The sequence below is a fragment of the Cucumis melo genome, chromosome 10, assembly GCF_025177605.1.
Source record: "Cucumis melo cultivar AY chromosome 10, USDA_Cmelo_AY_1.0, whole genome shotgun sequence".
Lineage (NCBI taxonomy): Eukaryota > Viridiplantae > Streptophyta > Magnoliopsida > Cucurbitales > Cucurbitaceae > Cucumis > Cucumis melo.
The window spans coordinates 23958771-23983571 of NC_066866.1; the positions used below are offsets into that span (position 1 = coordinate 23958771).

At 34.3% G+C, this 24801-nt stretch overlaps 2 protein-coding genes across 2 annotated transcripts; one reads left to right on the plus strand and one right to left on the minus strand.

Moving 5' to 3' along the window:
- Positions 1-10134: 10134 nt before the first annotated feature.
- On the minus strand, positions 10135-10664 carry LOC127151180 (uncharacterized). The gene is made up of 2 exons (XM_051090604.1): positions 10257-10664; positions 10135-10155 (listed from the first exon to the last, which is right to left on the minus strand). The coding sequence occupies exons 1-2, from the start codon at positions 10662-10664 to the stop codon at positions 10135-10137; spliced, it is 429 nt and encodes a 142-aa protein (XP_050946561.1).
- Positions 10665-19925: 9261 nt separating this feature from the next.
- LOC103502522 (uncharacterized) lies at positions 19926-24790 on the plus strand. The gene is made up of 10 exons (XM_008466480.3): positions 19926-20578; positions 20716-20853; positions 21463-21651; positions 22763-22900; positions 22987-23105; positions 23228-23360; positions 23460-23589; positions 23700-23779; positions 23899-24033; positions 24136-24790. The coding sequence occupies exons 1-10, from the start codon at positions 20096-20098 to the stop codon at positions 24364-24366; spliced, it is 1776 nt and encodes a 591-aa protein (XP_008464702.2). The 5' UTR covers positions 19926-20095; the 3' UTR covers positions 24367-24790.
- The last annotated feature ends 11 nt before the right edge of the window (positions 24791-24801 follow it).

Here is a 24801-nt window from a genome sequence, read left to right on the forward strand (position 1 = left end):
ATAAAATAATATTATAGTTTTGCTTTCTAAAATTTTTCATTAACAATTCCCCACTTGAAAAATTTTTACTAACAATTCTCCAGCTGAAAATATTTAAAAACATTTTCATCGTATAGTGTATCTATCTATGTAGTATTGAGCTTAAGCAAAAGTGTCTTATGACTTAAACCTTTATGTAGCGACAATGATTTAGAATATTATAAAGTAACCATTGGTTTTGAACTTTACCTCTAGCAACATTGCACACACGGTACTATTCGAGTGAAGTTCTGAATGGTTGTGTTTTAAGTCTTGCACATATATCCTAGTTTAGTGGATGCGGCGCTCACTTCCGCATCCACAAAGGTGAATCTATCAAGAGCACTCCTTTAGCTAGGTACCCTACTTGACATCAAGTACATAATTCATTAAGAATTAAGTTCAACCTTTTCAACTAGTTATGAAAATATATATTCATAACTAGTTGAACTAAACTAAAATATGATTATGATTCTAATGTCTAAACTCTCAAATATAGGTATAAAGTTCTAACTCTTTTTTTTTTTTTTTTTTTGGTAATACTAGAAAGTTCTACCCTAGTTGATGTTCATATTCACCTCTATTAAATTTGAACTTTAAAAACACACATAAAGTAATAACAAAATCCATGTATTTTAGTTTGTGTGTTCTTAAGTAAATTTCAAGTTTTCCCTTAGAAACTTAGTGAAATAATAATGAAATATATTTAAACATGATGGATACCGATTAAGTGAGGCTCTTTTTTACTATAAAAACATATTTAAACAGTTAATAAAACACATATGTAGAAGAAAGGCAAAGAAAGATGGTGATAAAATTGAATAGGATTTGTAGTGATCACTGTACACAAGGAAAGAATATATAATTTATTAATATAAAAAAAAGCCATACACCACCTATTTATCACTTGCTTGAAGGAGAGAGAATACACAACAACAATTAGAATTCACTGAGTTAACATTTTTCAGATTTAAAAGAATCTCATCTTCAAACCCACAAATAATTCTTTTCCCTTTTTTGAAGAATGTTCTTTTCTCCTTGTCTTCAACCTAAAAATTTTGCATTCTTTAGCCTAATCCCTTTAATATTTATAATATTAAGCTACAAAAATCAATTAACATTTCAGTCAAACATCATATTCAAATGTAGATCAATAGCATCTCTACCGTAGAAGCCAAACAAACAGTAAATTACCTAAGACCTAAGTTAAGATATTAGGTATTTAATACAAAAACTAAATCAGTCCATCGATGTAACAAACTTGAAATTCATAGGCGTGAAGAGACTTACAAGCGAAATGTGGCGGCGGTTGGTGTTTTTAGGTATTTGTGGTGGCGGGTTTAGCATGCGACGGCGTATACAATGAGATGGAGGCATGTACGGTCGGCGTACAACGGGTGCGGGTGCAGTGTAGAAGGGGTGCAGGTGTGGCGTAGAGGGAGTGCGCGTACGGCATACAGCAGAAGCGATAGCATCCAACGGGTGCGGGGTATAACAGAGTGCCAGCTTACAGTGCGGCGGTGTGAGAGATTGCGATGGTCGATGAGATGGAGGCGTGAGAGAGCGTGTGAGATAGAGGCTTGAGATGGATTTGGAAGAGAAAGGAGGGAAATGAAAAGGTTAGGAGAAGGAGGGAAATGAAAAGGTTAGGAGGAAAATTTTTAATAAATTAATTTATTTTAATAAATTGTTTTATTAAAAGAATTTTTAATAAGTTTATTTTAATAAATTTATTTTAATACGGTTGTTTTATTAAGTTTATTTTAATAAATTTATTTAATGATAGGATGGAATAAATAGTATTTTTATACTTTTTATTTTTTATTTTTTATATTTAACATTTCCAAAACATTTTTAAATAAAAATGTAAACTATACTTGACGTTCTTTACACTTCAAGTAAATATTGCCTATACTTGACGCGACCACAACATCAAGTAAAGCTAACGTAAAATAATTCAACATTTTTATTTTTCTTCACACTATACTTGATACGTTTTTCGCGTCAAGTAAATGTCCACTATACTTGACACGAATACAACGCCAAGTAAACTCTCCTTTATACTTGACATGGAAAAAACGTCAAGTAAAAGCCAACGAAAAATAGTTCAAAAATTTCCATAAAAACTCCACTTTTTGGAGACTATACTTGACATCTTTTCTTTAAAAGAGTTAATACTTGACGTTTTTTAGTAGCTAGTGTCAAGTAAAGTAGATTTTGTAGTAGTGCCTGTTTGTTGGATTTTTAAGCTACAACTCCTCGTGCTACATTAAAAATATAGCAACTTGTAGCCTTTGAGTCACCCGAGAGGGAGTTCCAAGCAGTATCGCTGTAACCTTCTAAGATAGTGGGAAACTTTTGGTAATGCAATCCTAGGTTTTGGGTTTTCTTAAGGTATCTCATTACTCTTTCTATAGCATTCCAGTGTTCTAGACTAGGTTTTCTAGTAAACCTACATAGTAATTAGTAATCCTACAACATAATCTATATCTAGCCTAGTGCAGTCAACAACATATCTCAGACTGCCTATAATGCTCTCAAACTCAGATTGGTTAACATTGTCACCAGTGTTCTTGAACAACTTAACACTAGGATCATAGAGTGTATAGGTTGGTTTACTATCAAAGTAGTTTCATTTCTTTAAAATCTTCTTTATGTAATGGGATTGATCTAAAGAAATTTTCTTTTTAATTCTATTAATTTTGATACCTTGGATTACATTTTAGCTTCTCCTAAGTCTTTTATGTCAAAATTTTCACTTATCGTTGGTTTTACATCATTTATGACGTGCAAGTTTGATCCAAAGATTTATAACATGTCATCTACATATAAGCATATGATAGTGCATAAGCCATTCTCAGACTTATAGTAGATGCATTTATCATTCTTATTTACTTTGAATCCTTTAGACGTGGTTAGATTATCAATCTTTTTATGACATTGCTTAGGAGCTTGTTTTAGGACATAAAAGGATTTATCTAGCTTACAAACACTTTAGATTCTTGACCAACTATGAAACCTTCAAATTATTGTTCCATATAGATCTCTTCTTCTAAATCACCATTTAGGAATGCAATCTTAACATCCATTTGATGTACTAAGAAATTGTTCAGGCAGCTATAGAAATTAACACTCTAATTGAGGTGATTCTAGTCACTGAGGAGGTGTAAAAAAAAAGTTTATGTTTTACCTCTGTTTAAAACCTTTTGCTACTAGTCTAGCTTTATACTTAACTACTGATCCATCAGGTTTGAGTTTCTTCCTTAAAACCCATTTACAGCTTATTGGGTTGCACCTAAGGGTTAGATAACCTAGGTGTCAAGTCCTATTTGATTCAAGAGAGTCCATTTCATCATTTATAGCTTCTTTCACTACTACAAATTTGGGTTTCAACGACGCAAAATATATGTCATAAAGAGTTTCAACGACACAATTTTATTTCCACCCCACCCTTTTTTTATTTTTAACGATACAATATTTTGATTACTAGTGTCGTTAAAACCCAAATTTGTAGTAGTGTTTCCATAAGTTGGCATCTATTGAGGATAAAGCTTTTATTAGATCTTTAGGGTCTTCTTATACATTTTACATTTCAAAGTCTTCTCTATAGTCTTTTATGGTTCTCACTCTCTTGCTTATTCTAGGTTCAAGATCTACTTGTGTATCTTGAGTTTGGATCCTAACTAAAGGTAAGCTACTAGAACTTGAGTCCACACTAGTTTGACCATTTAGGCCCTCACTATCTTTAGATTTAAAAGGAAATATATCTTCGAAGAAGTCTGCATTGTTTGATTCTATAATTACCTTATTTTCTAAGTTATAAAACCTATAAAATTTACTATTTTTCAGCATATCCTATAAAGATATACACATAAGCTCTACTAGTTAGTTTTCGTCTCTTAGGATCAGGAATTCTAACATAGCCTAGGCAACCCCAAGTTTTGAGAAAAGATAAGTTTGATGTTTTATTCTTAAGGACTTCGTAAGGGGAAGTTGTGTTGTTTGGTGTAGGAATCCTATTAAGGATATAACTAATTGTCTTAATTATTTCACTCCACCAAGATGGTGCTGCTTTTGAATCAAGCAAGATAGCAACTAGGAACTCACTTAGAGTTTTATTCCTCCTTTCAACTTTTTCATTCATTCCAGGAGAATAAGGTGCAGTTTTTTCGTGTATTATTCCCTTTTGAGTTATAAAACTTATTAAAAGCAATTGAATCATATCTGGTTCCTTTATTACTACGAAGTCTAATCCTTTTATTAAACAGATTTTCTACTTCAATTACAAACACCTTAAACATGTCAAAAACATCACTTTTATTTAAAATAAAATAAGAACAATCATCTACAAAGATTATAAAATACCTTTTACAATTCCTAGTTAACATGTCATCAAATTCACATACATCAAAAAATGAATTTTAGGGGCTCAGTTACCCTAGTTACAAATTTATACGAAGTCTTAGTTATCTCAGCTTGACTACAGAATGCACATTTTTCAAATTCATGCAAAAATAACTTTGCATATTATCAGGTTGTAACGACCCAACTCCTTATACTAAGTTAGAGCCATTACTAAATGTAAATAACACAAATAAAGTTATAAAGTTTGGCTAAAACGAACAAAACCTCAAAATTTTATTTATTTAAAATCCTAACTCGGGCCCTATCTAATTTTAAAGAAACGAAATAACAAACAAAGAATAATTAAAATTCAAACACTCAAGGTTTAAACTCGAATGTAAAGCGGAAGCAGAGATCCCTATGGCTCGCCACGGTCACTTCTGGTCGCTCGCCAGCTTGCCCTTGCCCTTACCTCTGCCCCTACATGAAAAATATGAAATGGAAAGAGTGAGTATAAAATACTCAGTAAAAGACCCACTACTAGTCCCACTAGGTGCTTATTTGAAGGAATGGAATTCCTAAAGCGAAAGCTTATGAACGCCCGTGCGAGTGAAATTCAATTTATGAAACCAATAAATTCAAAGAAAAATAATAAACATGCTTTTCATGGAAAAGGTGAAAATAAACTGACCTTTGTAGAACCAATTCTTCTTCCAAGCTTCGTGGCACCACAAAATCTTCCTCGTTATTCTCCAGAGAGTTGTGGGCTTCTGTAATTTTGGTGAGGGAAGAAGCTTTTGAGAGAATTTTGTTTTGTTGGGATATAGAGAGATCGTAAGATTGTGTTGTGCTGTTAAAAAATAAAAAAGAAACCTTTCTTTTTATTTTCTTTTAAAACAAATCTCAACAATGGAGGGGGAAGTTATCAAATAACTTCCCCATCCTTCACACGTAGAATAACTCCCTGGGAGTTATTCTATTCTATTTAAATATATTAATATATATATATATATATATATATATATTAATTAAATTAAATAAAATCAATATAAATTTAATTAATATATATTATATCTCATATAATATAAAATTAATATAAATTTAATTACAAATATATTATATCTCATATAATATAAACTTTATATTATATCATATATAATATAACCAATGATTTAGATCTCTCATATAATCTATAGTTCTAATATGAATCGAATTCAATTTTAACCTATAGTTTATTTATGAATCTCATTCATATTATTATTATTATTTGAATCATATTCAAATATTAACTTCTCTCATAAAAAACTTTACATTATAATGTATCAAATACATTATATTAATTGTATCATATACAATTTATTCCCTTTAATCAATTTGAACAATTCAAATTAAACCAAAATAAATTTGATTCTCATTTATCCTTATTGAGCTAACAAGGGGACCTTATGGACCTACAGATTGAAGCTCTAATGAAATGAGATTAATTAATTAAACTCTTTAATTAAATTTAATCTCTATTCATTAACTATTAGTCATTCCACTAAAGACTAATAGTTGCACTCTTCTAACTGTAGATATATTTTTGTGTCCATTAGATATAACCAATCAACAGTGCAATGACCCTTCACAAATTGCTCGTAAGTACAGCTAGGCCAAAAATTATCGTTTTGCCCCTGTAGTTACATCTAACTCCTTAAGTACCATTGATTCCTCTAATGAACAATAATTATAGTTCTACTATAACTGAACTCCTCTCAGGCCAAGAGAGGGTGTGGCGCCACATTGTTCAAGCCCTGAAATCAACCCTTAAGAGAGCAAATTCTCTACTTACTCTATCTATAGAGAAGGAGTGAATTCCTTCTTGTGTAGCTGCGTTCCCAGCTCCCCAATCAGACGAATCCCCAAAATGGTAGGCATATTGAGTCGGCTACATAGGCCACTCTCACCCATACAAATCAAAGGAACGCCTACATAGGCAAGAGTTCACAACTCACTCAAGATTCAAGTCAAGTCACCTATAGTCATCCTGGTGAAATGTAGTCTCAACTAATAACGGTGTTAATAAGAGAGACTATTCATTTCATGGTCCGGTCTTATACAAACTCTTCGTATAGAATACCCCCGCTCTAATGTCTCGACATAAATGATTAGGATCAAATCATTTGTAGCACTTTAGAACAATTGTAACAACTACAAAGCAGACCGTATTCGTAGTGTCACCAGGATAAGGTATCCAACCTTATCCATTTACTACAGACCATTTAGGTTATCACTTAAACATGATCCACTTGTATGTCTCTACATACATGTTTAGGTTACAGAAGATAACCTTGGATGTTAGTTTATTGGTTTTGTGAGTTAATGCAACTAAATATCAAATAAAATAAAACACTTTATTTTATTAGATAAATAAAAAATTTGTATTATATATACAATTACAAACTACAAGACCACGAGATTTGGCTTCTGGGCTCCCTAGAATTAGCCACAGCCCCACTATTATCACAGTAAAGAGTAATTGGCTTTGACATGTTTGGAACTACTTCCAAATCAATCAAGAAATTTCTAAGCCAAACAGCCTCTTTGGCAGCTTCACAAGCTGCAACGTACTCTGCCTCCATAGTGGAGTCAGCAATACATCCTTGCTTGATACTTCTCCAAACTACAGCTCCTCCGTTAAGAGTGAACACTGAACCTGAAGTAGATTTCCTAGAATCTCTATCAGTCTGAAAGTCAGAGTCTGTGTATCCTGTAAGAATCAAATCCTTAGAACCATACACAAGCGTGTAGTCCCTCGTTCTCCTAAGATACTTGAGGATAGTTTTAACGGCAGTCCAATGAGCTAATCCTGGATTAGATTGATATCTACTGACTATCCCCACCGCATAACAGATGTCAGGTCTAGTACATAACATCGCATACATCAAGCTGCCAACAGCTGATGCATAGGGGATATGTCTCATTTCCTCAACGTCTTGAGGTGTCTTAGGACACTGTTCCTTAGACAAAGTAACTCCATGCCTGAAAGGTAGTAAGCCTCTCTTGGAGTTTTGCATTGAATATTTAACAACTATTTTGTCAATATACGATGCTTGAGACAAAGCTAGCATTTTGTTCTTACAATCTCTAAAGATCTGAATACCCAGAACAAATTGTGCCTCTCCCAAATCTTTCATTTGAAATTGGGTTGCTAGCCATTGTTTGATGTCAATTAGTAAACCTATATCATTCCCAATGAGTAGGATATCATCTACGTACAAAACTAAGAAAGCTACTGATTTGTTGATGATTCTTTTGTAGACACAAGGTTCATCAACAATTTGATCAAATCCATAAGATTTTATTGCGGTATCAAATCTTATGTTCCAAGATCGAGAAGCTTGTTTTAATTCATAAATAGAACGATTAAGCTTGCAAATCTTTTGCTCTTGACCTGGAATTATGAATCCTTCTGGTTGTTGCATATAGATGGTCTCCTCAAGATTGCCATTCAAAAAGGCAGTCTTTACATCCATTTGCCAAATCTCATAGTCAAAATATGCAGCAATGGACAAAAGTATTCGAATAGACTTTAACATGGCAACAGGTGAGAAAGTCTCCTCATAGTCAACTCCCTCAACTTGGGTATAACCCTTTGCCACTAGTCTAGCTTTAAAAGTTTGTACCTTACCATCTGCACCTCTTTTTCTCTTGTAGATCCATTTACAACCTATAGGTTTTACCCCATCAGGTTGATCTACAAGATCCCAGACCGAATTGAAGTACATAGACTCCAATTCAAGATTCATAGCTTTGATCCATTCATCTTTATCCACATCCTCCATTGCCTTCTTAAAAGTCAATGGATCCTCAATGTCGCCATCAGATATGACAGTTAAGGTTTCAGTTAAACTCATATAACGAATAGGTAAGTTTGTAACCCTCCCACTTCGTCGAGGTTCCCTCAACGATTGAGGTTGATGTGTCCTAGTAGATGAACCGACATGAACAACTCTTGTTAATGCACTAGGCTCTTCAACAACTCATGTTGAAGGTTCAGTAGTTTCTTTGGAAAGTTCATTTAATACTATCTTACTACGCGGTTTGTGCTCCCTTATGTGGTCCTCTTCTAAAAATGTAGCATTTGTCGATACAAACACTTTATTATCTTTAGGATCATAGAAGTAACCACCTCTAGTTCCTTTGGGGTAGCCTACAAATAAACATAATTTTGAACGAGGTTCCAATTTCTTAGGGTTATTCTCAAGCACGTGTGCTGGACAACCCCAAATTCTGAAATGACGTAAACTACCTTCACGACCATTCCATAATTTCAAAGGTGTTCCAGAAACACTTTTAGATGGAACACAATTCAAAATATAGACTGCAGTTTGCACTGCATAACCCCAAAACGAATTAGGTAAGTGAGCGTAACTCATCATAAACCGAACCATGTCCAACAAGGTTCGATTTCTCCTTTCTGATACACCATTCTGTTGAGGTGTACCAAGTGCTGAGAGTTGAGATACAATGCCACATTCCATCAAATAGTTTTGGAATTTCAAATCCATATACTCTCCACCTCGATCCGATTGAAATGTTTTAATAGTTTTACTTAATGCGTTTTCAACTTCAGCCTTGTATTCCTTGAACTTTTCAAGGGCTTCAGACTTATGTTGCATTAAATAAACATACCCATATCTTGAATAATCATCAGTAAAAGTGATGAAATATTCAAATCCTCCTCTTGCTTTAACATTCATAGGACTACATAGATCTGAATGTACAAGTTCTAGAGGTTCTTTGGCCCTATGACCTTTTCCAGTAAAAGGTCTTTTGGTCATCTTACCTTCAAGGCATGACTCACATACAGGTAAAGAATTTTCTTCTAACTCACTTAGAAGTCCATTCTTTACTAATCTCTCAATCCTATTGAGATTTATATGCCCTAATCTTAGGTGCCAAAGATGAGCATTTTCTTTTGGAGAAATTTTAAGTCTTTTATTTTGAGTTATTGCAGTTTTGAACATTTCAGTATTAAGAAGAGCTTTAGATGTTAATGATCTTAACACATAAAGATTATTTTCTAACTTTGCAGAACAAATCTCAACACCATTTTTGTAAATAAACACTTTATTTACATTAAAAGTTAACGAGTAAGATTGTTCTGGTAAGCACTTTACAGAAATCAAATTCCTTTTTAAATCAGGAACAACATATACATTTTCTAATAAAAGAAAAGATTTCTGTAAACAAAGTCGAAGCCCTCCCACTGCAATTGCTGAGACGACATGCCCAGTTCCAACTCGCATCGTCATCTCTCCAGTCTCCAACTGCCGCCAGGAACTAATTCCCTGAAATGAAGAACAAACATGATTAGTGGCACCTGAATCTATTATCCAGGCTGAATCATCATTTTCCACTAAACAAGTCTCTAGCACTAGTAAATCATATTTACCTTGTTTAGCCTTCTTCTTTTCTGCCAAGTACTTGGGACAGTTTCTCTTCCAATGTCCCTCTTGGTTGCAATGGAAACATATTCCCTTTGCAGCTTTGGCTTTCTTGGTCGTTTTAGCAGCAGCGAGGTTAGCTTTATTTCCTTGGCCACCCTTCTTCTTCTTCCACTTCTTATTGCCAGATGAAGAAGGCATAGACTTAGTTCCAGAGGTCGAACCCCTATGGAACTTTCTTGTGGAAGTAGCAACATTCGCCTCTCCCTTCTGTCCCTTGATTTTCATCAGAGACTCAAAAGTCTGTAGCTCGTTGAGAAGGGTGGTAAGGGTATAAGCAATCTTATTCATAACAGCATTGCTTCTAAATTGCAGGAAACTCTTTGGCAGAGATTCCAAAATAAAGCTAACCTGACTGGCTTCATCGATGACAGCCCCATTCATTTCTGCCACGTTGAAATGAACCATCATATTGAGAACATGTTCTCCCACTGAGGCTCCCTCATTCATACGGGCATTATAAATGTATTTCAGAGCATCATGCTTGATCTGATAAGAGGCCTGACCAAACATCTCCTGCAAGGAGTCCATAATCTCACGAGCAGTGAGCATTGATTCATGTTTCTTGGCCAATACTTCAGATAAGCTTGCCAAGATGTATGCTCGGGCTTTTTCATTTGCCTTGGCCCAACGCTCATATGGTTCTCGAACAGTTCGAGTTGCATTAGCAGCTGGGACTTGAGGACACTCCTCAACTAGGACAAATCTAAGGTCATCGATGATTAGCACAGTGTTGATAGTATTTTTCCAAGATGCATAATTATTGTCATTAAGTTTATCAGCAGCCAACATATTCAAAGTAGCACTCGTCATTATCAAATTACTGAAAACATACAATTTATTTATATTAGTTATACTAGCATTTTCCATATAAAACCAATCAATTTAGCAAAATTTTAATGTATCCTAAGTGATATCTATTTTGCAATGATGCTTCGGTGAGGTAGGATAAAAATCTCCGTAGGGTGATTAATTATCCCTTCACTAAATTGAGACAATCTCAACTAAATATTACACTAGAATAACTCTTATTCCTATAATAGTTAGTCATCATTGTTTAGTCAAGAAATGATTAACTTACTTAAAAATTTCTTGTAAGTGTAACCTTTCATTTTAGATTCTAGAGTTCCGCCCCAATAAGTAATCCGTAGGGAAAAAACCGATTGGAGCAAAAACTAAAGAAAATCTTATCCATTTCTAGAATTTGAGTAAAATCTAATGCAAACACCTTCCGTAGGGGAACACAAGCAAAGGTGCCTCAAGGCCAAGCATGAGAATTTACTAAAAACTAATGAAAGAGACCGCGGGATGTGTTGACACACATCCCTCTCCCACTTACTATAAACACTATCTCCATTCACCTTGTTATTGACTTACACAAACACCATCCGTAGGGGGACACAAGCAAAGGTGCCTCGAGGCCGAGCATAAGTCTCACGGTGTGAATGTTTAAGGAGAAACATGAAAAGAAAAATGAAGTATCATATACCTCATTTCCTCCCACTTAGTGTTTTACTTAAAAAAACAACTTAGAAAATACGGCTAATTATTTATCTAAGTCCATTGTTAAATTGGCCCAATATAACTCTTATATTGGATAGTTTAACAATATATGATTATTGTTCATCAAACACTTTGATAAATATAATCATGTATTGCATGCTTATAAAATGTTTGACTAATTCACCTTCCAGGTCAATTCCCAGGTAGGGGTGTTCCGTTACCGTCAGCTTAAGTACCCCAGCCTAAATAGAACCTTCCTTAGACAAAGGTCCCTTATAGACAAATAATAAATTTAATCTTTTATTGATATCATTTTAATCCTAATAAAACGAGAAAAGATTAACCCTATTTCTAATCTCATTAGAAATATTATTCATTAAGGTCTAGGTGAATTAATTTTAAACTATTTAAAACTAATTGTGACCTTATGTTAGCATGCAACTCTTTATTATAGATTTTAATTCTAAATTCATAAACTTATAACACTTATAAGGAAAGAAAATAATTAAAATCTATAAACATGCAATTCTAATTTTATTTAATTTAGAGAATATATATATTAAATGACATTAGAATTGCATGTTTATAGATTTTAATTGCTCTGATACCAATTGAAGGAATGGAATTCCTAAAGCGAAAGCTTATGAACGCCCGTGTGAGTGAAATTCAATTTATGAAACCAATAAATTCAAAGAAAAATAATAAACATGCTTTTCATGGAAAAGGTGAAAATAAACTGACCATTGTAGAACCAATTCTTCTTCCAAGCTTCGTGGCACCACAAAATCTTCCTCGTTATTCTCCAGAGAGTTGTGGGCTTCTGTAATTTTGGTGAGGGAAGAAGCTTTTGAGAGAATTTTGTTTTGTTGGGATATAGAGAGATCGTAAGATTGTGTTGTGCTGTTAAAAAATAAAAAAGAAACCTTTCTTTTTATTTTCTTTTAAAACAAATCTCAACAATGGAGGGGGAAGTTATCAAATAACTTCCCCATCCTTCACACGTAGAATAACTCCCTGGGAGTTATTCTATTCTATTTAAATATATTAATATATATATATATATATATTAATTAAATTAAATAAAATCAATATAAATTTAATTAATATATATTATATCTCATATAATATAAAATTAATATAAATTTAATTACAAATATATTATATCTCATATAATATAAACTTTATATTATATCATATATAATATAACCAATGATTTAGATCTCTCATATAATCTATAGTTCTAATATGAATCGAATTCAATTTTAACCTATAGTTTATTTATGAATCTCATTCATATTATTATTATTATTTGAATCATATTCAAATATTAACTTCTCTCATAAAAAACTTTACATTATAATGTATCAAATACATTATATTAATTGTATCATATACAATTTATTCCCTTTAATCAATTTGAACAATTCAAATTAAACCAAAATAAATTTGATTCTCATTTATCCTTATTGAGCTAACAAGGGGACCTTATGGACCTACAGATTGAAGCTCTAATGAAATGAGATTAATTAATTAAACTCTTTAATTAAATTTAATCTCTATTCATTAACTATTAGTCATTCCACTAAAGACTAATAGTTGCACTCTTCTAACTGTAGATATATTTTTGTGTCCATTAGATATAACCAATCAACAGTGCAATGACCCTTCACAAATTGCTCGTAAGTACAGCTAGGCCAAAAATTATCGTTTTGCCCCTGTAGTTACATCTAACTCCTTAAGTACCATTGATTCCTCTAATGAACAATAATTATAGTTCTACTATAACTGAACTCCTCTCAGGCCAAGAGAGGGTGTGGCGCCACATTGTTCAAGCCCTGAAATCAACCCTTAAGAGAGCAAATTCTCTACTTACTCTATCTATAGAGAAGGAGTGAATTCCTTCTTGTGTAGCTGCGTTCCCAGCTCCCCAATCAGACGAATCCCCAAAATGGTAGGCATATTGAGTCGGCTACATAGGCCACTCTCACCCATACAAATCAAAGGAACGCCTACATAGGCAAGAGTTCACAACTCACTCAAGATTCAAGTCAAGTCACCTATAGTCATCCTGGTGAAATGTAGTCTCAACTAATAACGGTGTTAATAAGAGAGACTATTCATTTCATGGTCCGGTCTTATACAAACTCTTCGTATAGAATACCCCCGCTCTAATGTCTCGACATAAATGATTAGGATCAAATCATTTGTAGCACTTTAGAACAATTGTAACAACTACAAAGCAGACCGTATTCGTAGTGTCACCAGGATAAGGTATCCAGCCTTATCCATTTACTACAGACCATTTAGGTTATCACTTAAACATGATCCACTTGTATGTCTCTACATACATGTTTAGGTTACAGAAGATAACCTTGGATGTTAGTTTATTGGTTTTGTGAGTTAATGCAACTAAATATCAAATAAAATAAAACACTTTATTTTATTAGATAAATAAAAAATTTGTATTATATATACAATTACAAACTACAAGACCACGAGATTTAGGGCATCAACCCCAACATTATTAACTTCCTATTAGAGTCCTGAAAATGGTACCCAAGAACTGGCACATTCCCAAACACGTGCAACATGTGATCCCATAGGAACAAAATCTGGTCTTCGGTGACCTAAAGGAACACCTAGGACAAACTGGTCTGTAGCGTACCTAGAGGAGGCGCTAAGACAATCGGACTGCGAGGATCCCGTCGAATCGCTCGAATTATATCTGTATCAATGCTAGACTGGCGGTCTCGTCGGACTACACAATCCTAAACAGGTGGTGATCCCGAAGGACACCCATACAGGGTACGACTCTAATAGGGTAAGCTAACATGCACCTTAACCATAGCATACATATAACGTAGCATCATCACGTAATCATATCACGCCTAATCATCATATCACATCTCATCAAAATGTCAAAACATAATGTCATAACAAGCCACGTCATCACGTTATACCATGTCATCATATCAAATCACATCATCAGTCCCATCATACCCTCATTAATTGACATATCGCTATACAGTCTAGTCCTCAAGGTGCATAACTAAGAATGTATGCGATCTCGTGATTCTAGTCGTAGAGCTAGTAGTAGAAATCTCTTACCTAAAGATTTACTCAACGAGTTCTAACAACAAGAAAACACGCCTTCCAAGCCGCGGGGTCCTAACTGGTTAGAAAACATCGGTCTTCATAACTTGAGCATTAAATGACCAAGGACGCAAGAATTCAGTTGGAATACTCACCCGAGGTCGGGGTTACAACGAGATGGTCCTTAACTAGAGAAATCTTACACTCTACAATTCAATTGGTCCAAGCTGTCCTTAGAGAAATAAATTAGTTTAATCCAAATAATTTATTTAGGTTCAAAAATCTTAAGTCCTTGCTGAGTGTGCCAAAAACCCAATCAACTTACCAAAATAGGTACAAAGGACCGGAGCAGGCTAACGGCTCAAAGACAGGCGAATCGGCTCGGCAAGAAAGCAAGATCGACTCGACTAGGGAGCTGAGATTGGCTCGTGCATGTGCAGGGCGACTCGGCTACGGCGCAGACAGGTGCAGGCGTGGCTCGGTTATAGCGCGAACAGGTGCAGGCGCGGCTCGAGTTGTAGAAAGGGAGATGCGGGTCGGGTCGGATTCACACGAAGGGGCACGCGGGTCGCGTCGGGTTCACGCAAAGGAACGCGGGTCACGTTTTCGGCTCGGGCCATGGCGGGGACGGAACGCGGCCGCTTGGCGACGGCTTACAGGCGGAGGCAACGCGGGTCCGGTCGGCGCTTCGCTTGGGAGCAGTCGACGACGTGGATCAGGTTTTCAGTCCGTGAAGAGTGGCAGCTGAAGAGGCGCGGGTCGAAGGATGCTTCGTTCGGGTCACGGACGGCTGTTCGACGGAGGCGCGACGAGTGGTGGCTCAGACTGGTCACGGCGGCGACGGGTCCGACGGCGGCTAGGGTTTCCAATTAGGTTTTCTCTTTCTCTTTGTTTTTTTCCTCAAAGAAGAAGATGATAATTTGCACGGGTTCCAAGGGCTTTTTAAACACCAACTTGGTCAAAATTATTTATCTATTTATTTAATAGAAATTTTCTTTCCAAATAAAACATACCAATATCTTAACCAATTAATCCAATTTTTTCTCTCTCCTCAACCCAATATTTTCAATCTTCAATAAATAATTTTTTATTATCCCAAAAATACTTAAATTGTCCTTAAAACTTAATGAATTACATAATTACATATAATTACTCAAGTTCCTCCAACACATCCAAAATTTCAAAACCACACTTAAGATAAATAAAGTTTCAAAAAAATTTTGGGGCGTTACAACCTTCCCTCCTTAGAAAACTTTCGTCCTCGAAAGTTCAAATCCTCGAATAGCTCGGGGTACTGGGCTCTCATGTCTTCTTCTCTCTCCCAGGTGGCCTCTTCAACTCCGTGGTTTTGCCAAAGGACTTTGACCAGTGAAATTTCTCGATTATGGAGCTCTTTGACTTCCCTTGCCAAAATCTCAATAGGCTGCTTCTCGAAGCTCAAGTCCTCGCTAATCTGCAATGGCCCGAAATCAACTACATGCGTCGGATCTGCGACATACTTCCTCAGCATGGAGACATGGAATACGTCATGCACTGCAGAAAGAGATGGGGGCAACGCCAAGCGATAAGCTAGAGGGCCAATCCGCTCTAGTACCTCAAATGGTCCTACAAAACGTGGACTTAGCTTCCCCTTCTTCTCGGACCTCAAGACACCCTTTATTGGTGTTACCTTCAGAAAAACCATGTCTCCCACATCAAACTCGAGATCCTTACGCCGTACATCAGCATAACTCTTCTGTCTGTTCTATGCTGTCAACATACGAGCTCTAGTCTTCTGTATGGCTGCATTGGTGGTCTGAACTAACTTGGGGCCTAGCATCCTCTGCTCACCAACCTTGCCCTAACAGACAGGAGATCTACAACACTTACCATACAGAGCCTCAAATGGTGTCATGCCGATGGTAGCCTGGTAGCTGTTATTATAGGCGAATTCCATTAAGTGCAAGTGAGAGTCCCAACTCCCTGAGAATTCCAGAACACAGGCTTGCAGCATATCTTCCAAAACCTGGTTCAACCTCTCTGTCTGACAATCAGTCTGAGGATGGAAGGCTGTGTTGAAGTCTAGCCTCCTGCCTAATGCAAGTTGAAGCCCCTTCCAGAACTTCGATGTGAAACGAGCATCTCTGTCCGAAAAGATGGATACAGGGTACAGGTATCCAAAACTTGGGTACCCCTTGAAGCCCAAACCCAAGTGAAGATATAATATTTAAAGGGGCTTCCATGTTGCTAAGCAATGTGAAAATGCCAACTTTGAAATAAAATAATATTATAATTTTGTTTTCTAAAATTTTTGATTAAGAATTCAATTCAACATACAATCTTTCAAACTAAACGTTTAATTTAGTATGATCAATGATCGATGAACATAAAAGAAAGTACAATATTAACATTGAAAAATAATAAGTAAAATCTAAAAAGTTCTAAACATTAACTTAAATTAATGAACTCGTGAACACCCTAACATGCGCAAACAAGTAATGCCACTCATTAATTTGTTGATAGAAAACACATTTGTCATATACTTTCAACGACCATTCAAGAATAAGAAAAAAGAAACTTGTGTTGAAATGATTCTTGTGGATGAAGAACATTAGCCAACCCTTGATTTGCATCTCTCGGGACAGAACAAACAAACTCTATCACTCTTTTCAACATCTAAAACACTCCAGAATTCAACACGATGGCTGCGTAAGTTAAAACCCTATGTTAAATTGTAGAGCAATGGGTATTACCTCATTCTTGTCTTTTCCTTTTTGGCAAAAATATAATGATTGTTTTCACCTCCAAATCCTGAACTCTCGCTCAAATTATGAAATTCACTGAAAAAATAACGTACATTCTTATCATATTAACTAAAAGAATAAATTAATTAACAAATGCTTTTAGCTTAGTCCAATTCAATAGTGACTAAGCTCGAACCATAATCGAATAATTTAGTACAATTTAAAGTGGATGTTTAGTTTATCAGCATTCATAAATGTGAATGATAGATGATGGTATTTATGGATAGCTATTTATATTTTAATTAAAAACCTCTGCGAATAAAAATCGGAAATAGGAAGGAGACAAAGGAAAAAGAAAAAAAAGGAAGTGAAGGCGTGGTGAATGTGCAGTTGCCTCAAAAATCGAAAGGAGAAGTGTGGGGGAAGTTTTGGCTTTGGTTGTGGTTGTGGTTGAGAAATGTTTTATTAATTTGCCGCTGCACTTCTCCACAAGGGTCATTACCACTTGGCCCCTAACATAACCAATTTCCTTCCACACGTAAACCCCATTTCTGATTTCTTTGTTTAAACTTACATTGTTATTCACCTGCTCCATCCACCCCTTCCTTCTTTCTTCTTTTATCAAATCTTTTTATTTTATAAATATTTTATTAATATTTATACATGCCCAATATAACAAACATACAAATTATCACAACAAAATAAACCTTTAATTCTTACCCACATTTATATTTAAAAAATTCTTATTCAAATTTCAAAAAAAATAATATGTTTTTAAAAACTATTTTTTTTTTTTTTTTTTTTTTTTAGATTTTCACAATTTTACTTGGTTTTTCGAAAAATATTAAAATAAATATTTTAAAAGGCAAACTATCACTTTTAACAATTAAATTAGCATACAATAGAATCATCCACAAAATCCAAACAACAAAATTAGAATTTTCTTTTTCATTATTAAAAAAAGTCAAACCAATTTCAACATATTGGAATCTGATTTGCCTCAACTAGGATTATTTAATATTAATTTTATTATTTGGTGGATGAAGATTTCTTCCCTTTATTTATTTATTTATTTATTTTTGAGAAAGTTGGATGTAGATTTTGAATTGATATTTTTGCTTTGGTTTATTTTTCATTTTTTTTTTGTATTCCAATAATTATGAGAGATGGAATTTGGACTTCAAGAGAGAGTCCACTTTGGTAGAAGAATATTGAAGTTTTTATTTTATTTTATTTCCTCTAATAAAAAATTCCACACAGAAATGGTACTATTTATTTTGCAATTATCAATTCAATCATCTCATCATAAATAAATATCTTTCTTTTACTAAATTTGGATTAAAAGACAATATCAATTAAAAATATGTTTGGTGAGTCTTCAATTATAAGTTTTTTTTATTAAAAAATTCAATAATTTTTTTTTTTTATATCTTCTTTTAGAGAAAAAAAACTAGAAAAGTATATGTTTATATTTTTGTACAAAATATAGATTTCAGTGACCCAATTTTTATAATGTTTTTGTTTCTTTTTTACTTTTTCTGTTACATAAAATCTAATTTTCTATCTCTTTTTTCAGTGACCCAAAAATTCACTGTCACCCTAACCACAATTGTTAGGTCGAAATGATTTCTGAAAATAAAATATATTCTAATTAAGAGGAGTGGTTACTAAAATCGGGTTTAAGAGAAGAGTGATTACTTAAATGGAATTAATTGGTATGCCCCACAACCTTTGTATGAGTTAGAGTTACTATAACTTTTATTATTTCACTCTCATCTTTTAAATGAAACCTCAATATTTTTCTTTATTATTTTGCTACTCTTTCTCTTTCTCTTTCTCTTATTTATATTACATTCATATATTTTGTTTTTTTTTCTTTCAAAAATATGAAGAAAAAAAAATGAACCATTTAAACTCCGTAAAAATAATTACTAAAGATAAAATTTATTATATTTAATCTTTTTTATGAAATATAAATATTTTATAAAATTTTCTTTAATAAAAAATTCATATTAGTTTATTTCTTTTTTACATTTGACTTCATTTTCTCTTTTTTTTTTTCTTTTTATAAAATTATTTACAAAATATAGCAGTTATTTGATAAATAATTTCAATATTTTACTATTTTTAAAAACATCTCTTTCAAATTTGAGATTTAAAAATAAAAAAGTTCATATTTTTCAAATAAAAATTTAATTTTACTCTTTCGAGTGATTTTTTTTGGGTTTGGTTATTGATTATTGATCGACATCTAGACTAACTTGTAATTCACCAACCATTCTAGTCAAATTTTTATTTTGAAAAATGTATAAAAGGTAAAGATAGTATTATCTCATGAATTTTTATATATAAAAGAAATGTATTTTTAAGTGACAAATTAAAAACATAATCCCATCCTCAAACTTATATTAATGTTATAATTTAAATTATATAAAAATTACAAAAGTTCAACAATAAAAATTAAATCCTAAAACTTATATTAATGTTATAATTTAAATTATAAAATTTGAGATAATTTTAAGATTTATGTAAATTTGAGTGCTTTTAACTTTTAAAATTAGAATGGGTAAGATTTCAACTAGCATATATATATATATATATTTTTAAATTGAACAATTTTCTTTAAAAAGAAAAAACAAAAAACAAAAAATATGAGTTATGGCAATGCTGTAAATCCGGTGATATTGAAGGGCCTTTTTAGGAAGTCAACGCTCTATAAATTTCCTTTCTTCGCCTTTGAATCCTCTTTGTGATTCGATCTCACGGACCCCCTTCCATTCCTCTCCTTCACATCATTTTTTTCCTTCATTATTCATTCCTTCTTCTTCTTCTTCTCAATCTCAATTCCTTAGTTTGAAAACCCACTTGAATTCTCTTTTCAGTCTCGGTTCAATTCCTTTTCCCTCATCATTCCCAACCTCAGCCATGGAGGACAAGCTCATTGCTCTTGAATCCGCCCCTACAATTGAAGATCACGACGCCGCCCTCACTTCTCACCCCCATGTTGACCATGGCTGGCAAAAGGTTACCTACGCTAAGCGCCAAAGGAAGACCAACAAGCCCTCTAACGATCTTCTTTCCACCAAGATTGCCTCTAATGGTACTGTTCCCGGTGCAGACAATGTTTTCCGATCCCTTGAGCAGAAATCGGAGGAGCGCCGACGCCGAATTGCGGAGGCCAAGGCGGCTGCTATTGATGCTGATGAGGCTGTTCCGGTTAGATCGAAGATCAGGTCTGACGACGAGGAGGGTGAGGATAGTGATGGAGAGGGTGTCGAGAATGGAAAACCTAATGAGGAGGCCAAGAAGGTGAAGCCGAAGAAGCCGAAGAAGCCTAAGATTTCGGTGGCCGAAGCCGCTGCCAAGATTGATGTGAACGATCTGTTGGCGTTTTTGACCGATGTATCGGTAAGGCGATATGATCTGCTTGATGATGCATTCTTTTTTATGTCTGATCTATTTTGATCTGCTTGTTTGGGAAAGAATTTTCTGTCGGATTGATTGCTCTTCTCTTCTTCTGCTTCGATGTTTTTGTTTGGTGATAGGGCTCGTACGAGACTCAGCAGGATATTCAGCTGATGAGGTTTGCGGATTATTTTGGTCGCGCATTCTCGGGCGTTAGCGCTTCTCAATTTCCGTGGGTCAAAATGCTTAGGGAATCACCGGTAGCCAAGATTGTTGATGTGAGTTTAGCAGATCCTTGTTTTGTTATATTTCTTTGCCTTGCGGTGGATGAATTATTACTGTGGATGCATATTTCTGATTGTTTGTGCTTAATACTTTACGTCCCATGTATTGGTGAAGAGTAATCTTTAGGCAAAATGTTCTATATCATTTAGAGGCATATTAGTTGTTATTGATTATCATGCTCTAGTTTGTCTTTGTTTTTTCAATAATTGTTCGTGGGTTTGATTGATTGGAGGATCAAAATTTTGGGGGTAATTGGTAAACAAAAACGTTGAGTTTTTTCTTTGTTTTCCGGTGTTTTTGGGTGACATGAGTCTATTCTACTAAATTAGCAATGTGTTTTTGGGTGACATGAGTCTATTCTACTAAATTAGCAATTGAAGATGCTAGATTTTCTTGAGCAGTAGAACGAATTTTCGAAGTTTTTTGGTGCAGTCTATATTAAATTGAATAAAAATCTAGTTTCCTCTCTTCCTTTTCACAATTGTGGGACCTCCAGTATCTACATTCTTTTTCTTCACGAGTTCTGGTTTAAAATGGATGGAGTTCTTCTTTAAGAAAATGGTTCACCTTGTGACTTAATTTTTGCTTCTACTTATTTGCAGATCCCACTGTCTCATATTTCTGAGGATGTTTATAAGGCATCAGTTGACTGGCTTAACAAACGTTCTCTTGAGGCGCTCAGCTCGTTTGTTTTATGGTCCTTAGATAGCATTCTTGCTGACTTTGCAAGTCAACAAGCTAGTACCAAAGGCTCTAAAAAGGGAGTACAACACGCTTCATCAAAATCTCAGGTATCATTGGTAGCATCACTCTTTGTTTGTTCGAAGTTTATGTTCATTGGGAGGGATAATGATGCATTGGCCTGTTCTTATTTCGGTGGCACAATCCACGTGCACTTCTGATATTGCTAGGTTTCAAGTTGAATATAACTCCCGTCTGCTCTTTTTCAAAAGGTTTGAGCATCTACAACCAATGTAGGTTTCCAGTAATTAAAATTAGGTGCTGGATGGATCTAATAAATGGCGAAAAGGCGTGAAATATTAAGAGGAAACTTTTTTGGTTTCTTTATGAGAAAAGTGAAGTAAATTTAGGGAGGTACTGTTTATTATTCTTTTGAGCTTAGTTAACCGATAAGAACAAATACTACTCTTAATCTTAGCTTAAAGGCTGAGAAAAGAAAAATGAACTAGTTCTAATTAGTTATGTAATTCTTTTAACTATCAAAGAACACTTGAACTCATATAGTCATACTATAAAATTGAAATAAGTTGATTATAGTTGATGTGGGGAAACCTTAAAATATATGGTTTGTGGTTTTGTTGCTAAGATGAAAGATAGCAATCAAGGTAGATGAATATGGAATTTCTGTGCTGTTTTTTGAAACATTGAAAAACAGAAAGACATAAGAAAGAAAGATCCAGAGGCAGTTAAACATAAGCGAAAAACTATAAAACTTAAAGAAAAGTATACTACTACTATTTCTAATAATAGTAGTTAACTTAACTAGGAGTTGGAAAACTTTACCGTAAACAAACAAACTACTTACTTTGTGATTGGAGGAGAGTGATGGATCATGATATGCATCGCTATTATCCATCTCTGGTTTCTTGATGTATATTTGTATGTAGTCTATGATTCTCATTTTATTTTACAGAATTTCTATGATTGTCCTTTAACGTTTGTTCTTCTGGAATATATACTTGACCTTCCTAAATTTGTATACCAATGGCTTTCTAGTTATTAATAACAATAAGCATCACAACCACAACAGCTTGTGGGTTCTATTTATTTTTTACCGATACTTTTAAGTTTTATCTCTGTTTTTGTGTATGGATGGAGGGGAGAGTGTTATTGACATATTTTTCTGTATGGTTCAAGAATTAACATATTATTGCATAGCAGGTTGCCATATTTGTAGTCCTAGCTATGGTTTTACGAAGAAAACCTGACATCTTAATTCACGTATTGCCAACAATAAGGGAAAACTCAAAGTATCAAGGACAGGATAAGCTTCCAGTACTTGTGTGGATGATAGTCCAGGTGCATTGATATTAATGTGTTTTATAATTTATTGATGTTTAAATGTTTTATGTTTCTTCTGCTGAGTTTTCTTATTCCATTGACAGGCTTGTCAAGCCGATCTTGCAATTGGACTTTATGCATGGGCACATAACCTTTTGCCCATAGTTAGTGGTAAAAGTTGTAATCCCCAGTCTAGAGATCTAATTCTCCAGCTAGTGGAAAGGTGGGAATACATGAATGATATCCCAATACATCTATCTTTCCTTTAACTATTATTTTTCATCCTCCACCTTCCCTCCCCTTCCAGTATTTCTTTCCTGATCATGAAAGATTATTTTGCTGCAGAATCTTGTCCTATCCGAAAGCTCGTACTATTCTAATAAATGGTGCAGTAAGGAAGGGAGAGCGCTTGATTCCACCTTCTTCATTTGAGATACTTCTCCGGGTTACTTTCCCTGCATCGTCAGCTAGAGTGAAGGTTGGTATAGTCAAGGAAACTGCTTCTGCTATCTATGTTGAAAACAATATGCCTACCTTTACTTTTTTTCTGTTGACATTTTGTGTTATTTTCTTGCAGGCTACCGAAAGGTTTGAGGCTATCTATCCAACCTTGAAGGAGGTTGCACTTGCTGGCTCTCCTGGTAGTAAAGCAATGAAACAAGTTTCACAGCAGATATTTAGTTTTGCTGCCAAAGCAGCTGGAGAAAGTATGATAATACTTATTTTGAATTTTTTTTATCCTTAGATCGGTTACATCGAAGAAACTTTTTTGTTGTTCATGAAACATTTACTGAAATGAATATCCATTAACAAACAGGTGTTTCAGAGCTATCTGGAGAAGCAACTAACATTTTCATTTGGTGTTTGACTAAAAATGCTGATTGCTACAAGCAATGGGTGAGTTATTAACTTATTGTAGTTACTTTTCCACACATTTAATCATTTTAATTCCTCCGTTTTATGCAATTGGAATATTTAAATTCATCCTTTAAATTATACAAAATTTTCTTTTGTAGGACAAGATTTATCAGGATAACCTAGAAGCGAGTGTCTCTGTTTTGAAAAAACTTTCGGATGATTGGAAAAAATATTCTCTACAACTGGCTCCATTTGATGCTTTGAGAGAAACATTAAAAAGTTTCAGAATCAAGGTAGTTCCCTTATTCTTGTGCAAAACCTAGCACATACTTTCGGAAATTTGAAGTGTAGTACTTGACCATCTTTGTTGTTTTTTTTTTTTTAACCTACGGTAGAACGAGAAGGCATTGGCTAATGAAGAAGAGGACGGACGCCATTCAATATACAAGGAGGCAGATAAGTACACAAAGGCGATACTGAACAGGGTTTCTCGAAGCCATGGATGCCTGAAAAGTATGGCATTTATTGTCATCGCTCTAGGTATCGGTGCTGCAGTCATGTCCCCAAACATCGAGTCTTTGGATTGGGAGAAACTCACTGCTTTCATCCCGCAACACTCTTTCTGAGTTGGGCCATTGGGCGTTACTCTAATGCAACCTATTTGCGCTCGATGAAGCCAACCTTGGCTCCTTTCATGGGCGGGAAACCAAAAGACACCTGGTACCAAAATTGCAACAATAGTGAGTCAGTGCTTTTACATCCTTTTTAAGTTCCTGATAGGGATGCAAAAGTAGTAGTGGTAGTGGTAAGGTTTTAAGTTAATACTGCTTAAAAAGGCTCAATAGCCATTTTAGCATCTTTTGATTGGATTTATGACTTTGTTTTTTTTTTTTTTTTTTTTGCTTTTACATTTGTTGTTAGGTTTGTTTATGTTATTTGCCCTCTCTAACCTTCACAGTCTCGGCATTAGATGAAAAAGGGAGTTGGATACAAATGTAATTTCGGAAGAAAGAATGTGTTTCATTTTCAAATGGAATTTTGTAACTTACATATCTTATTTT

Excerpts from the sequence above, each read along its gene's own strand:
- LOC127151180 (XM_051090604.1), bottom strand. The coding sequence starts at position 10,664 with ATGACGAGTGCTACTTTGAATATGTTGGCTGCTGATAAACTTAATGAC. Across the intron at positions 10,156-10,256 it reads AACATGTTCTCAATATGATG|AAGCAATGCTGTTATGAATA; the intron begins GTTCATTTCAAC and ends CCTGCAATTTAG.
- LOC103502522 (XM_008466480.3), top strand. The coding sequence starts at position 20,096 with ATGGAGGACAAGCTCATTGCTCTTGAATCCGCCCCTACAATTGAAGAT. Across the intron at positions 23,590-23,699 it reads TGCCAAAGCAGCTGGAGAAA|GTGTTTCAGAGCTATCTGGA; the intron begins GTATGATAATAC and ends ATTAACAAACAG. Across the intron at positions 23,780-23,898 it reads CTGATTGCTACAAGCAATGG|GACAAGATTTATCAGGATAA; the intron begins GTGAGTTATTAA and ends TTTCTTTTGTAG.